Source organism: Sabethes cyaneus, chromosome 2, assembly GCF_943734655.1.
Source record: "Sabethes cyaneus chromosome 2, idSabCyanKW18_F2, whole genome shotgun sequence".
Taxonomy (NCBI): Eukaryota; Metazoa; Arthropoda; class Insecta; order Diptera; family Culicidae; genus Sabethes; species Sabethes cyaneus.
Window position 1 is genome coordinate 140,987,050 of NC_071354.1, and position 13,798 is coordinate 141,000,847.

General features: G+C 41.1%; 1 protein-coding gene across 1 annotated transcript in view; it reads left to right on the forward strand.

The window, feature by feature from the left end:
* LOC128738822 (uncharacterized) overlaps nucleotides 1–5,354 on the forward strand; it is a 142,174-nt gene extending 136,820 nt beyond the window's left edge. Inside the window, exons 7-10 of the mRNA XM_053834231.1 lie at nucleotides 2,133–2,216; nucleotides 2,835–2,973; nucleotides 3,368–3,568; nucleotides 3,993–5,354. Coding sequence (XP_053690206.1) covers nucleotides 2,133–2,216; nucleotides 2,835–2,973; nucleotides 3,368–3,568; nucleotides 3,993–4,063 — 495 coding nt within the window. The 3' untranslated portion in view covers nucleotides 4,064–5,354. The remainder of the gene's footprint in view (nucleotides 1–2,132; nucleotides 2,217–2,834; nucleotides 2,974–3,367; nucleotides 3,569–3,992) is intronic.
* Nucleotides 5,355–13,798: the final 8,444 nt, after the last annotated feature.

The window sequence follows — 13,798 nt, forward strand, 5'->3', positions numbered from 1 at the left end:
GTGTTTCTTTGGTACAGGAGCCCCCCCTCTTAAAGTGAGGAGGGGTCCTAATTTACTATAGAAAATATTCTTGCCCTCGAAAACCTTCAGATGCCAAATTTGGTTCCATTTGCTTCATTAGTTCTCGAGTTATGAGGAAATTTGTGTGGAAGCCCCCCCTTTTAAAGAGGAGAGGAGTTATAATTTCCCTTATAAAGAGGGGACGGGTCTCAATTTACCATAGAATAAATTCTTGTCACCGAAAACACCCACATGCCAAATTGTGTTCTATTTGCTTGATTAGTTGTCGAGTTATGCAGAAATTTGTGTTTCATTTGTATGGGAGCCCCCCCTCTTAGTGGAGGAAGGGGTTTCTAACCATCACTAAAACCTTTCCTGGCCCCAAAAAACCTCTACATGCATATTTTTATGCCGATTGGTTCAGTAGTTTTCGATTCTATAAGGAACATACGGACAGACAGACAGACAGACAGACAGACAGAAATCCTTCTTTATAGGTATAGATACCAATGTTTTTCAAGTAACCGAAATGGCGCCCCCTCAAAGTGGCGCTCCAAGCAATTGCTTGTTTTGCTTAAGGGAAGCGCCGGCCCTGAGCGCGGGATAAGTTGGTCACGATTCTGAGGAGGAAAAAGCAATCGTAAAGAGCTAGAATAACTTTTCCGGGCTACTGAGACGCGCAAGTTTTAAGGGAAGGTGGACCAATCTCATAAAGGTTACACATCGAAGTCTGATTTGTGTGGAGACGAGCAGTGAAACCTGGTCACAAACGAGCGCGATGTACTCGACAGATGGAAGCAGTTCTACGATAAGCATCTCAACGGCGATATAACACAAAGAGATTGAACGGAAGTTATCCTAGGTGTGCCTACAAATGATAACAGTGTGCTGGCTCCTGATTTGATCAGCAGCCGAAAATGGACCGATTTCCGAAAAAATTCTACAAAATAGAAATATTCAAACACTAGCAACGGCACTTCGTTTGATGATTTCAAAGATTTGTGAGGAGAAATAACCACCAAGAAACAAGAAACCAGATGAGTGGATGGAAGGTGTGGTTTGTCCCATCTACAAAAAGGGCGATCGGCTAGATTTCTGTAATAACCGCGACATCACGCTAGTCAACCTTGCCTACAAGGTACTCTTTCAGATTTTCTTACGTCATCTATCTCCAACAGCAAGAGAATTCGTACGGTTGTGTTAGGCAGGTTTTATAGGGGCCACGTTACTACAGATCAAATTTTCGCTCTCGGACAAATCCTCCAGGAATGTCGGGAGTACAACTTGTCCACGCTTCATATTATCGCGGATTATGATATGCGTGCTTCATATTATCGCGGGCAGCATATGATACATACGTAGAGTGGCGTAGACGTATGAACCACAGATGACGGCATTACTTGGAGAGATTCTCGTCGTACACCTGACGAAAGTTGGGAGACTACGGTGGGCCGGCCACGTCGCAAGGATGTCGGACGAGTGTGCAGTGAAATCTGTTTTTCTCAAGAATCCCACGGTACCATGCACCCAACGGGGCGGGGCTCAACGTGCTAGATGGCTCGACCAGGTTGAAGCCGACTTGCGTGTGTCGAGACGCTCAACGAATTGGCGACGAGTAGCCCAGGACTGAGTACAGTAGACAGGAATTCTTGATAGGACAAGAGTCACCTCGGCTCTATGCTGGTAGAAATAAGAAATAGGATATGAAATTCTGAAAGTCTTTCAATATGGTATTAGGTTTGTATTGGTATACCACCATCAGTGATATTAAAAAAGTTTTACTCATCAAATTCTAACTTGCAATATTTGGGAAATTTTAGCTTTGTGTAAAGTGCATTGAGCAACACATTTTTCTTAGCTAAACTGGGACATAATCTTTGGGAATGAAAATAACAAGAGATTGGTTCATTCTTACAAAATTTCAAATGCAATGTTGAAAACCGAGTTAACGTCTTCAAATTTTGCATATAGATGTCCTGAAACAAAAAAGGCATTGTGTTGAAAAGTATATCATTTCGACACCCAATCCCCGTACCTTACCCTCAAAATGTCTTATTGCTAGAAACGTCAAAATCATCCGCTACTGTTGTGCATTTAACCCAAAGGTAAATTCATCTTTTTCTAACTCACAGATATACTGTCTGCTCTGCGTGATATCACAGTATCAGGAATACAGAGCGGGTCGAGGCGCAGCGGAGAATTGCTCTTTCACCAATGTAAGTATATTTAGCTTGTATTATTTTACTAATCAGCGGAAGATTCCTGTGGGGATTTTCCGTCACGGGCAAAAGCATTGTATCGTTTTGATATGAGGTATTTTTTAACAGCGTTTACTGAAAGAAGTCAGTAAAAATGTTTAAATTTAGCAATACAATCAATACTCTATTTGCAATTCAAATGATGCTTAGATAGATTTTGCATAATCCAAAAATAAATTAAATTAAAATCTGTGAAAATTTACAAAATATAGAAATATAATTAGTCAATATCCTTTAGCCTGTATAGCCTAAAGGCAAATCCTGTGATAACTTAAAGACAAATTAAATCTTAAACACTATCTGTTTTTTATTATTTCACATTGCTTAATAGACCAGAGCCCCTTCCTACAAATCTGAAAGAATAAAAAGGTTGTATTTTTCAACATTTTTTCAACCCTACCAGGAGAATGCAAAACGTTCAGACGAGCAGGCATTCCAATTATTATCCATTTATGCTAATTGTTTGTAATAATTACCCATTTGCGGCAATGATTTTACTCTTTCATTTTTATTGTTGCTGGGTTCCACGTTGATTGTACTCTTCCACTTTTATTGTTGCTCTGTTTATCTTCACAGTCTCTCAACATTCAGTATAGTCCGCCGGCAGCCACTTGTCTACCCCAGGGGAAATCCATCCGGAGTCCGGTAATGTGTCCCCACACAAACTGTACTCTAATACCGGAAGAAACCCAAACGAATGGTGCGATTCATGGAAGTAAGTAGTAAACGTAACAGTAGTGCACAATTTATCACCAGTTAGACAACGTTTAACGACCGTTTAGGTGGGAGTAACGGTCGTAAAGGAAACACTACATACGTTGATTCCAAACATTGCGATATCGACTGTATGAACGTCAATCTAGACCCTCAGAAAACGATTGTCATATTTTGTTAGACGTATATAAGAATTACACAATAATTTTGTGCAGAATGCTTCACCATTCAGAAAAGGACGAGTTTTATCCCAAAATATTCTGAAGCCTTCTACACAAATATATAAGTCTACACTTGACATACTTTTATGTTTCACATACGCCCCAACGCAGAGTGTTATTACTTGGATTATTTTCAATCTGTCGTATCGACTGTTTTTTTTTCTCGTCCTATAGCGATGCCGGTTCCACCCCCATTAAATTCACCCTCGGACTTTTGCCGGCAAAACTCACTGCTGCTGAAGAAGCAGGTCAAATTCCACCACGGCGAGAAAACGAAAGTGTGCTGTAGTGGAGTCATTCATCCGGAAAATATTCTCCCCAATGAGGCCTGCAGGAGAGGCAACGGTCACATGTTGCCGATAGAGACACTTCCCGGTATGTGCTTTTTTTCTCGCATGACTACGAAAGCCTGTTTCTGTCAGTCGATTAAAGGTTCACTTCATTCGAGATACGGTCGTTGAAGAACTGTAGTGAATTTGCTATTTTTATTGTACAAGAACGTTTACTCTGAATAAACCGAATGAAATTATGATTTTATACTATTAGAAGGATACAGTTTGACCAATAAACAAGAGTATGCATTTATAATTTGGTCGTTCGTTTGTCCAGATATACACTAAGAGATATATCAAATCAATCTCAAATATTCAATACAATTTTAATTCATTTAAATCATTAGTTAACTTGAAATGAATCACTTTTCAACGGGTTTTGTTCAAAGCAAGATTTTCGACAATATTATTCACACCAGATTAACATAATCCTGTTTACACATTTCTATTTTTATTTTCTATTGTAGAATACGGCGAGGAAGTGCGAAGCTGGAAGGAACGGAAGACAGCGAAACACTATAATCCTCATGGAAAGTAAGAGGAATGACTTCTGGTAGCGTTTGAGATAATAGGATCGTAACGTAATTCATGTGACTTCTCAGCACGAGAAATTTTAATCACACTGGCCTGTGTATTCTGCAGAATACAGCGACGGAAAGAACACATTTATCTTTGGATCGCACTAATCCGCAAAACGAATTTTCTCGTCCCTCAAACACAAGTTCATGCCAGTTAAGGTACTTCCTGGCATTTTTTCTCAAACAAGGGGGGTTTCATCAAAAATGTAACCGAACTACATCCTGGTCTAGTAACTGCCACTATTGATATATCAAAACTTTTTCCAAATACTACGCTCTGCTACTTTATAAAACACAATATAAAATTATTCCTATAGCAGCATATAATACATCTTTCAATCATAATTTTACTTTCTCTTCTTATCACCCATCCCATTGTTTAACCTTGATCAAGGCGAGAAATTTGATTGCCAATTAAGATTACCACTAATTAAGCATAGAAAATATAAAGGAAGGCCATCACTATTCAGCCAACAAAAGGGCGAAGATGCGGGTGAGCGCATTTTTTAGCTAGCATTGCAGACTTAGAGTACTCAATCAGACTCACAATTAGCAGAGCAACCGTGTATGCCAATTAACGTTCTATTTAAGTACATGGCTTTGAACTATGTAAAGTGCATTTAATCGAACAACATCATGTAACCATGCTAGAGCGACAGATTTTTCTTTTGCAAATTGGCAGTATTCTATGAACCGAATATCATCACAGACATTCGAATTTCGCATTGTTTTTGTAAAGCCTAACGTCCACTCAAAAATAGCAATGTTTGTATTATACTCAAGTCAGTTTTATTGCTATTGTTTAGGTTTTGTATAGAACAAGTTAGCAAATATGTTTCCATGGTGCAAAAATAGCATAATTACATTTGTGTATGACACTGCGACCTTTGATTGTTTTATGGTTGTAATGTTTGACTAGTCATTTCTTCCAAAAAGGTATTTTATAATAAAAGATTAATATTACCTGGGATCAGGTAAAGTTTCTTAACTCTTAATATTGGATCAATTATGAAACAAAGAGGGATCAGGTATTGAATATCAAAATATTCAGATAACATTACGAAAGCGATTAAAAAGTATATGATGAATGTGATTCCAACTAGAATTAAAATTACACTCACACGAAACAATTTCAAGTCGAAAGAAATGTAAATTTGGATAATGTTACAATTGAAAATTTCAGTTGGATTTTAACGTGTGATATCAGTGTCAAATAAGGAAACTAGAATATAAGAATTGAAACGGTTGAAGTAGAACTATATTTGTATACAAAATTTTCTTGATAATTTTTATTGATCCGAAAACCACTGTTATACCAAAATTAATTTAAGCCATTAACTTAACAATAACCATTGATAGAGAAGGATGCTCCAAACATTATTTTGACATTAAATTATATTAGCATGATAAGAATTGACCAAACTCGTGACTTTAGTCATGACCTTGAAATGCGATCAGGCATATATTAATATTTTTTTGAAACGATGATCGTTTCAAAAAAATATTAATGATAAGAATTGCCAATTGGCGAACATTGGCAGCCATCTTGGCGCAATCACAATGAACAGTTGAAAAGGTACAATTTTTTGTATACCAGAAGGGCAATGGGTTAAAAAGCATTTTGAACCACCGTTTTTGATTTTTGGTAGATGTCCGATATTCTAGTAGCTTGCCCTGCTCATCGTATCCGTCCAGTTTTGGCCACCTTTTAAATACTGGCCATAAAGTTGTGCGAGTATGCCATAGAGCTGTGCGAGCTCATGGTTTATCCTCCGTTTGCATACTTCGTTCTCCTGTACGCCACCCCAGATCAGAACACCGGTCTTTCAAAAACTCCGGGCACTCGCAGGGCTTCTTCGAGCATTGTTCACATTTCTCAATCTTGTAGAGAACAACCGGTTTAATGAGAGACCACCACCAGGATGAAGCCCTTTCAACCCGAAATCTGAACACAGCACAGGGCACCTATCGAAAAATCGATCAGTTTGATCAGTTTCCTGGGAAAACATTTCTTGTCCATGATTTTTTATAACTTTTTTTGGACAGCGGTCGTATTCACTCTCCAACTGCGCGTAGAATACATCCTTGTTGTCACCGGTACTTCTAAAGTGATGGCTGTGCACGTTCATGGTACATATGTTGAAGAATTAGCCCTTGATATTCAACCTGCAAATTCTAGGATTGATTCGGTACCACCCAATCACTTGTTTACGCATCTCGCACATCACTATAAAAGCTATATAGATAGTTTCAAGTCCTGAGTTTCCAATCCATGGTTCATTTGCGTCGTACAGGTCTATTCTGATTGTTCCAGTCCGATTTTTTTGCTTCTCATTCTTTGGCTCTTGGTTTTTCATGCTAGCCTTGCAACCCGCGGCACCAATCCTTTATGTCGCCGGAGGACCAACGAAGCTCGAACGAACTCTCCTTCGCTGTCAGCATACGACCCTGGCTTTCGCCGGAGTTGGTTACCCGAAATTCTAGTTGATTCTGAATTAATCCTTCATTTATAAGCCTTTTACAAAAATACTTCGACGCCCTTCCAGTCGACCTTATGACAGTTGGCGGTATCTTAGCCATGGCCAATGAAAAGGTGAACGTCGGCACGTTCTTTAGCCCTTCTGTGACCTTGGCGGTAAGCTGCTTCTCCGTTTTAGCCACAGAATTACAGCTTCTACGGTACAGCGAGAAAAGGTCCGCTCAAAAGATCACATCCTCCTTAGCATGATACTTCTTGATGAAGAAGGTATTGTGTACTGTGCATCTACTTGTTCATGCACAAGCTCTGAAGAACATTCCCTTTTCGCTAATCGCCAGCTACAGAATGAGATTCCTCAAGAACTTGGTGTATAAGATATATTCGATATCAACGCTTATCATTCTGGTGGGGGACGTAAAATACACGGTCCTCTACTAATCGTTACCGTCCAGCGTCAATTATGTCAAAGCAAAACAGAGCTTAGATGCTACATTCCGTTATCGAATCTTGATCTTATAGTTTTATTCGACAGACTTCGCTGCCAGCTGGCAGAGTACAGGGTTAGCGATAGCGATAGGATAGCGCTACGTTCCTACTGACTCTAACAACCTCTCCCAGCTAAGATTCGAGTATAAGACGACTGGATTATTAAACCATGGTTGTATAACATTTCGCCGAAGACCATATCGTCGAGTACCGTTTCGCGGAACACCATTTCGCGGAATGTACCAAAACGCCGAAAACCGCTTTTTGCGGCTTTCAAACTGAATAAGCGGTGGTTCTCCGCCAAATAGTACTTTCGGCGAAAAATTTTTCCGCGAAATAGTACTTTCCGCAAAAATATTTTCCGCGAAATGGTACTTTCCGCGAAACAGTATATTCCGCGTTATGGTCATCCGCGAATTGATTTTCCGCGAAATGGTATTCGGCGAAATGTTATACAATCGCTACTTTAGCCGGTCCCTCTCGGTGATTGCCTACTGCTCATATACGGCCTGCTTCGAGTGACGCTTGTGCGTAAAAATGTCTATTCCAGGATAGTACTTTTTCATCATTTGACCGGTTGCTCCAACCTCCCGGCCCATGGTGTGGAACGGTGGGGTCACCACGCTCTCGTTCTTTCTCTTCAGCTTCTGCTGCAATTTAAAGTGTGCAGCACCATGAGGCAGCCAAACCCAGGCTTCCGTTCGACGCTCTCGTCGTTTTTTAGAAGGAGGGGTATATTGTAAATACCGGATCGGCTTTATCCGGCGGACACGAAGTTCCTCACGATGTCCAACTTTTTCGTTCCGGAGCGGAGCCGGTAGTACGAACAAAGCATCAACATCGAGCATCGAAGTTACTTGACTGTTTTCGCCATCACTGTTGCAAATCTACTAATAACCGCGTTAATTTTTTTTCTGTACACAACAGAGCTGCTACGATTGGCGATGCATAGATAGAATCACCGCCAGGTGGCAGGGTAATTAATTAATCAGCCTAAGTAACAATTCCGAATTTTTTAACGTTCGTATAGCGGTTTTCATGACCAATTTCATAAGACCGCTAATAAAACTATGAGCTCCACCAGAACTTTCTGATGACCGTTATAAAACTACCTTCTGACTAAGTGGTCCACTCTTCAGAAGGATTTCATAACCGCTATAAGTATCAGGTCATAACCCCAAGTAGTCGCATCACACTCTGCTGAAAGCAGCAATAAAACCGGTTAAGCTTTCGCTGCTTGACAGCCATCGCCATAATTTAATAAAGCTTTTCGCTTTTCGCCTATGGTGAAAGCTAAATAAGTTCGCCAGCATTATCAACTTCAACTTGAAAATACATGCGTGAGCAGCAAAGTTATAGTTTTGCTGTCAGATTATTCTTATTGAATTAGTTTAGGTATAGCGACCATAATAAAATATCCCATAGCATATTTCATAAAGTTTAAGCAATTTCATTTCTTTGCAGCTTGTGCGCATTTAATTTTATCGTGCATATTGATATGATAGGTGGATAAAATCAACGCGCCACTAAAATTTTGCAATTTTCGAAAACTGGTTGTTTTAACAAAAAATATATATATATTTAGTTTGTCAATCTCAATTTCTAGCAAGATCATTTTAGTTGCTTCCTGTGGCTAGAAAACCGATGAATAATAACTTTCTTTTTGCAAAACACTTTGCTTTGATTAATTTTTATTGGCGAGCTAAAACAAAATACTAGAATATGGCAGTAGGGCCTCGCATAAAGAAATGATTTTGGTGCTGAACTGCGGTATTCTTCATAATAGCAGCAAAAAAACTGTTTGGTCAGGGTACTACCGATTTAATAGCTCTATAAAACTAATATATTTATTGCGGTTTGACAAGCAACCGCGATAAGATCAGTTTTAATTGGTGCGCCATTTTGTATTGCTATGCCACACTTATGGTAAGTTTATAAGAGACGTGGTGCAGCCAACAAGTTTTAACGTGGTAATAAACGTGGTAACCACAATAAATTTTCTTTATCAACAGTTTTATAATGGTTTTCTAGCTAGCTATAAGTGTGTTTGGAATCGTATCCTTTCGGCATTGCGCAATACCACAATAAAACCAGAGGTACTGATTAATACCGCAATAAAACCTTTGTAAAATTCAAGTAAAACCAAGTGGATTTAGAATTGTTACTTGGGAGGGATCGCTAAAACCAGTCCATTTTGCTCAATGAATGCGTTATCCGATGCAGCTTTCCGAAGCACGGCCTTTCCAAAGGATCTACCGAAGCGTGAAAATTTAGCCCATCATTGACCGTCCTTCAACAGAGTTGAACTAAATAAACTTTCATCAAGTATTGAGTATTGAACAGCATTGAGAGTCGGCGGAAGACGATTTATGAGAGTACACTTTTCCTGGCATCTTGAATAACAGTAATCGGACGATAATTCTCACAGTCAAGCTTGTTCAGGCAGCCAGTGCAGACGAACGGTCAACTTTTTCGAGCCCACATGAATAAGATCCCCTCGGATGTCATTCTTTCCAACTGATACATTGTTCTTTGGCAGACTGACGGCATCCACGACATTGCCTATTGTTGTGACTAACTGCTTTCTTCGCCGTCATGGTTCTCTGCCTTACTTACTTACTGGCACGCTGTCCCTCCGGATTTGACCTACAATATAATGTTCCGCCAACTAACTCGGTTCATGGCTGTGCGTCTCCAATTTCTCGGCTGTCTCACACTTTCCAGGTCATGCTCCACGTGGTCTAACCATCGAACACGCTGCGCACCTCGACGAAAACCTTTTTTGCGGGGTTGTTGTCCGACATTCTTACAACAGGTCCCGCCCATTGCATTGCATTGTATCCTTCCAGCTTTAGCAACTTTCTGGATACTGGGTTTGCCGAAGAGCTACGCCAGCTCGTGGTTCATCCTTCTTCTCCATAGACCGTTCTCACATACACCGCCAAAGATGGTCCTAAGTACCCGACGTTCAAAAACGGCTAGTGCTTTCAAGTCCCCGTCGAGCATTGTCCACGTTTCGTGCCCGTAGAAGACTACCGGTCTTATTAGCGTTTTGTGTATGGTACATTTGGTACGGGGGTGAAGCATACCAGGCCTTAAGGTCTTTTGGAGTCCGTAGTAAACATGACTGCCGGCAAGCATACGTATTGCGTATTTCGCTTCTACAGTTATTATCCGACGTCGTCAATGACCCGAGGTATACAAATTCATCCACCACCTCGAACTCGTCCCCGTCGACGAGTTCTCTTCCTGGGTGCCATTTCCGTGTTCGTCGAAGTGCGATTTTAACCTTTTGGTCATTGACCGGCAATTGACCGTCAAGATACTACTATTCTTGTCCCAGCATATTTCGCCCCGCGGTACAAAGCCTTTTCTCCCGGAAGATTTCGGTTCGCTGCATATTCTTCTGTCTGTGTCTTTTTACGTTGTGACGAATGGGATTGTGCATCTCTGCTTCCTGCGCGCGTGTTTTCCTCTCTGATACTTGTAAGCAGTGACGGTATGGCAACCCCATGCAGTCTTTCAACCTTGCGACTTTTCGCTTTCAGGTTAGACAGATTATTGGATCGTTCAGGATGGCGGATAACATTTCGCTCGAACCCAAGAACTCCGAGATTAACACGATTAGCTTGTACCTATTAAATGAGAAAAAAGTGAAGTAAATAGTTGTCGTTGGCTAAACTGCCCATGGATGCATAGTTGACGTAACGACCAACACCATCATTGTTGAGAAAATGCATTTGCATGCAATGCATCAACTATGCAGAGTAGCTCTATTTTCCCAATGTCTTGAATATTTTCGAACAAACAAATGTTCTTTGTACATTGGGCATGTATATTACATAGATAAGAATGCGTAGGACCGAAAAAGTACATTTTGGTCATTTTGGCTTTTACGTCAGCTATGAATCCATGGGCAGTAAGGTGTCTCTCTAAAAACCTCATAAATGGTACAACGATAGGCAACCGCAGTACATCTACCCCCGCCAGACGACCCATAGGTGACAACGAACGGTCGAAGTAAAGTGGTGCAAAAGACGGAAAAAAGGGTGGAATTAATGGGGACGCTGTTGGAGAACGCGAAATGTTATCCTTCATCCTGAACGGTCCAATAATCTGGCTAACCGGAAAGCGAAAAGTCGCAAGGTTGAAAGACTGCAAACAAACATAATACAAAGCAGTAGAGCCACAGAGAATGACTTAAGAAACATATTAGTGAAGAAACCGTAAAGCTGAGAAGTTCAAGCTCAAAAGTGAAAGAGTAGAGAAGAGGATCGTGCCAGATATACTGATCGTTCCGGTAAAATTTAAAGCCGGATTTCAGTGGGAAACAGCCTCCAACTGACGCCCACCCACCATTTTCTAATTCCCTCATTGTGCTCATAAGACCTCATACTATCCCGAATAATTGCTATTGTGGATCATCCCAATCCGGTGGCCCGGTCGCTAAAATACCGGCAGTAAGTGTGAGAACATCGGCATTAGGGACGTTCGACGCCCAAACGCATCCACCCAACATCCAGTAGGGAAAGTGGCGTAGGTATCAGGAAGGTGCGAAACGGAAGTAGGCGACTGCAGACGGAAAGGAGGCTCCGATGTAAAAGTCGAAGAGCTAAAGAGGTAGGAGATAGGCGGTAAGAAAGTGGGAAGTATAAAGCAGGAGAATAAGAGAGATTTTACATGAGACCGATTTCAAGTGTTTTCTTGTCCGGTAGCCAAGAGCGTTAACCGACCATGATGACCATGAAAAGGGGAGTCTCCGCATTCCTGTGTGTGTGTGTGTGTGTGTGTGTGTGTGTGTGTGTGTGTGTGTGTGTGTGTGTGTGTGTGTGTGTGTGTGTGTGTGTGTGTGTGTGTGTGTGTGTGTGTGTGTGTGTGTGTGTGTGTGTGTGTGTGTGTGTGTGTGTGTGTGTGTGTGTGTGTGTGTGTGTGTGTGTGTGTGTGTGTGTGTGTGTGTGTGTGTGTGTGTGTGTGTGTGTGTGTGTGTGTGTGTGTGTGTGTGTGTGTGTGTGTGTGTGTGTGTGTGTGTGTGTGTGTGTGTGTGTGTGTGTGTGTGTGTGTGTGTGTGTGTGTGTGTGTGTGTGTGTGTGTGTGTGTGTGTGTGTGTGTGTGTGTGTGTGTGTGTGTGTGTGTGCGTGCGTGCGTGTGTGTGTGTGTGTGTGTGTGTGTGTGCGTGCGTGTGTGTGTGTGTGTGTGTGTGTGCGTGTGTGTGTGTGTGTGTGCGTGTGTGTGTGTGTGTGTGTGCGTGCGTGTGTGCGTGTGTGCGTGTGTGTGTGCGTGTGTGCGTGTGTGTGTGCGTGTGTGTGTGCGTGTGTGTGTGCGTGTGTGTGTGTATGTGTGTGTGTGTGTATGTGTGTGTGTGTGTATGTGTGTGTGTGTGTATGTGTGTGTGTGTGTGTGTGTGTGTGTGCTTTACTCGCTAGTTACATAAGTCCTCGACAACGGGCACAGCTTTGAGTAAATGCGCGTAATTTTTGGCGACGTCAGGCTGCTTTAGCTGCATGAGATTTAACTAAGGCTGGCGTCGATATCCAGTATTGTTCACAATGGAGAATTTTGAGCGCATCGCACCTGATATTGAGAAATGCCGGCAGACTCAGTTTGGCAATAACTTAGGCCCGTTTCGTTGGTCAACTGCTGTGCGATGGACCTGGAGTCTGGAAACTCCAATCACCAGTTTGTATCTACCTGCACATTCGAGGACTGATTGGCCACCACCCAATCACTTGCTTTCGTATATGGCCCACCACTGTGAAAACTGCACTTAACTCGTGTTTTTGTCTCAACCTGAAGGCACGTAGCGTTGAGTTTTTCCAGCAAAAGGACTTCCTTTTCTTTATTCTACGCGTTACAGAATTTTTGTTCAAACGCTACTTTGGGCCTCTCCTTACATGAAGCACAGACGCTCAGAAGTTTGAGTGAGTTCGAAACGATTATGTAAACATTACATATAAGAATTACTCATATAAAGTTTCTCAATGACAAACAAAAACAATCAAATCCCATATTTGCTAATCGTTTATTACTCCTTTTTAATTACAGAAGATGGTCAATTTAAAACTCAAAAACGGCTGTTCCTCCTCATTAACTAAATGAATATTTAATTCACCATCGCGCAATTAGTTTGGAATGGGTTCATTAGTAGTCATTCAAGCGTTCTCTATTTGCTGAAAACCCCAAACAAAATTCAGTTCTAACAGGGATTTAGTGCGAGGATAGGATTGGGATCGTGCTGGATGCTTCTGTTGTGCCTTGACTCCAATTCACACTGCCGACTATCGTTGACCTATTGACCTATGACCCATTGGACTTTCCTGTTTTGTGTTTGACTGTGGTTCTGATTCCTGTGGAGTAGATATTAGTGATCAAATAAAAAAATAAACTGTGCACCAACTTCTAATCACATGTGGTAAGTTTTCGGTTTCATACCAGGCGGTGTGAAGGATTAAGAACCAAATACTAAAGGCGTGAAGGAATGTAGCAATGGTGTGCTGCAGGACTTGACAGGTGGATGAGGAAAGACAGAATTCATATCACACTGGAAGCAATGTTGAATTCGGTATGATTAAAATAGTTCACATAATGACCTACAGAAATTGATGAATAATGATGACATAACTGTCATATTTAAACAATTAGTATAAAAATATATTGAATGCATCGCATGCATTTGAGAATAATGATCGCAAGCTGATGTAAATATTAATCTATGAGTTTTCAATACTGTTCG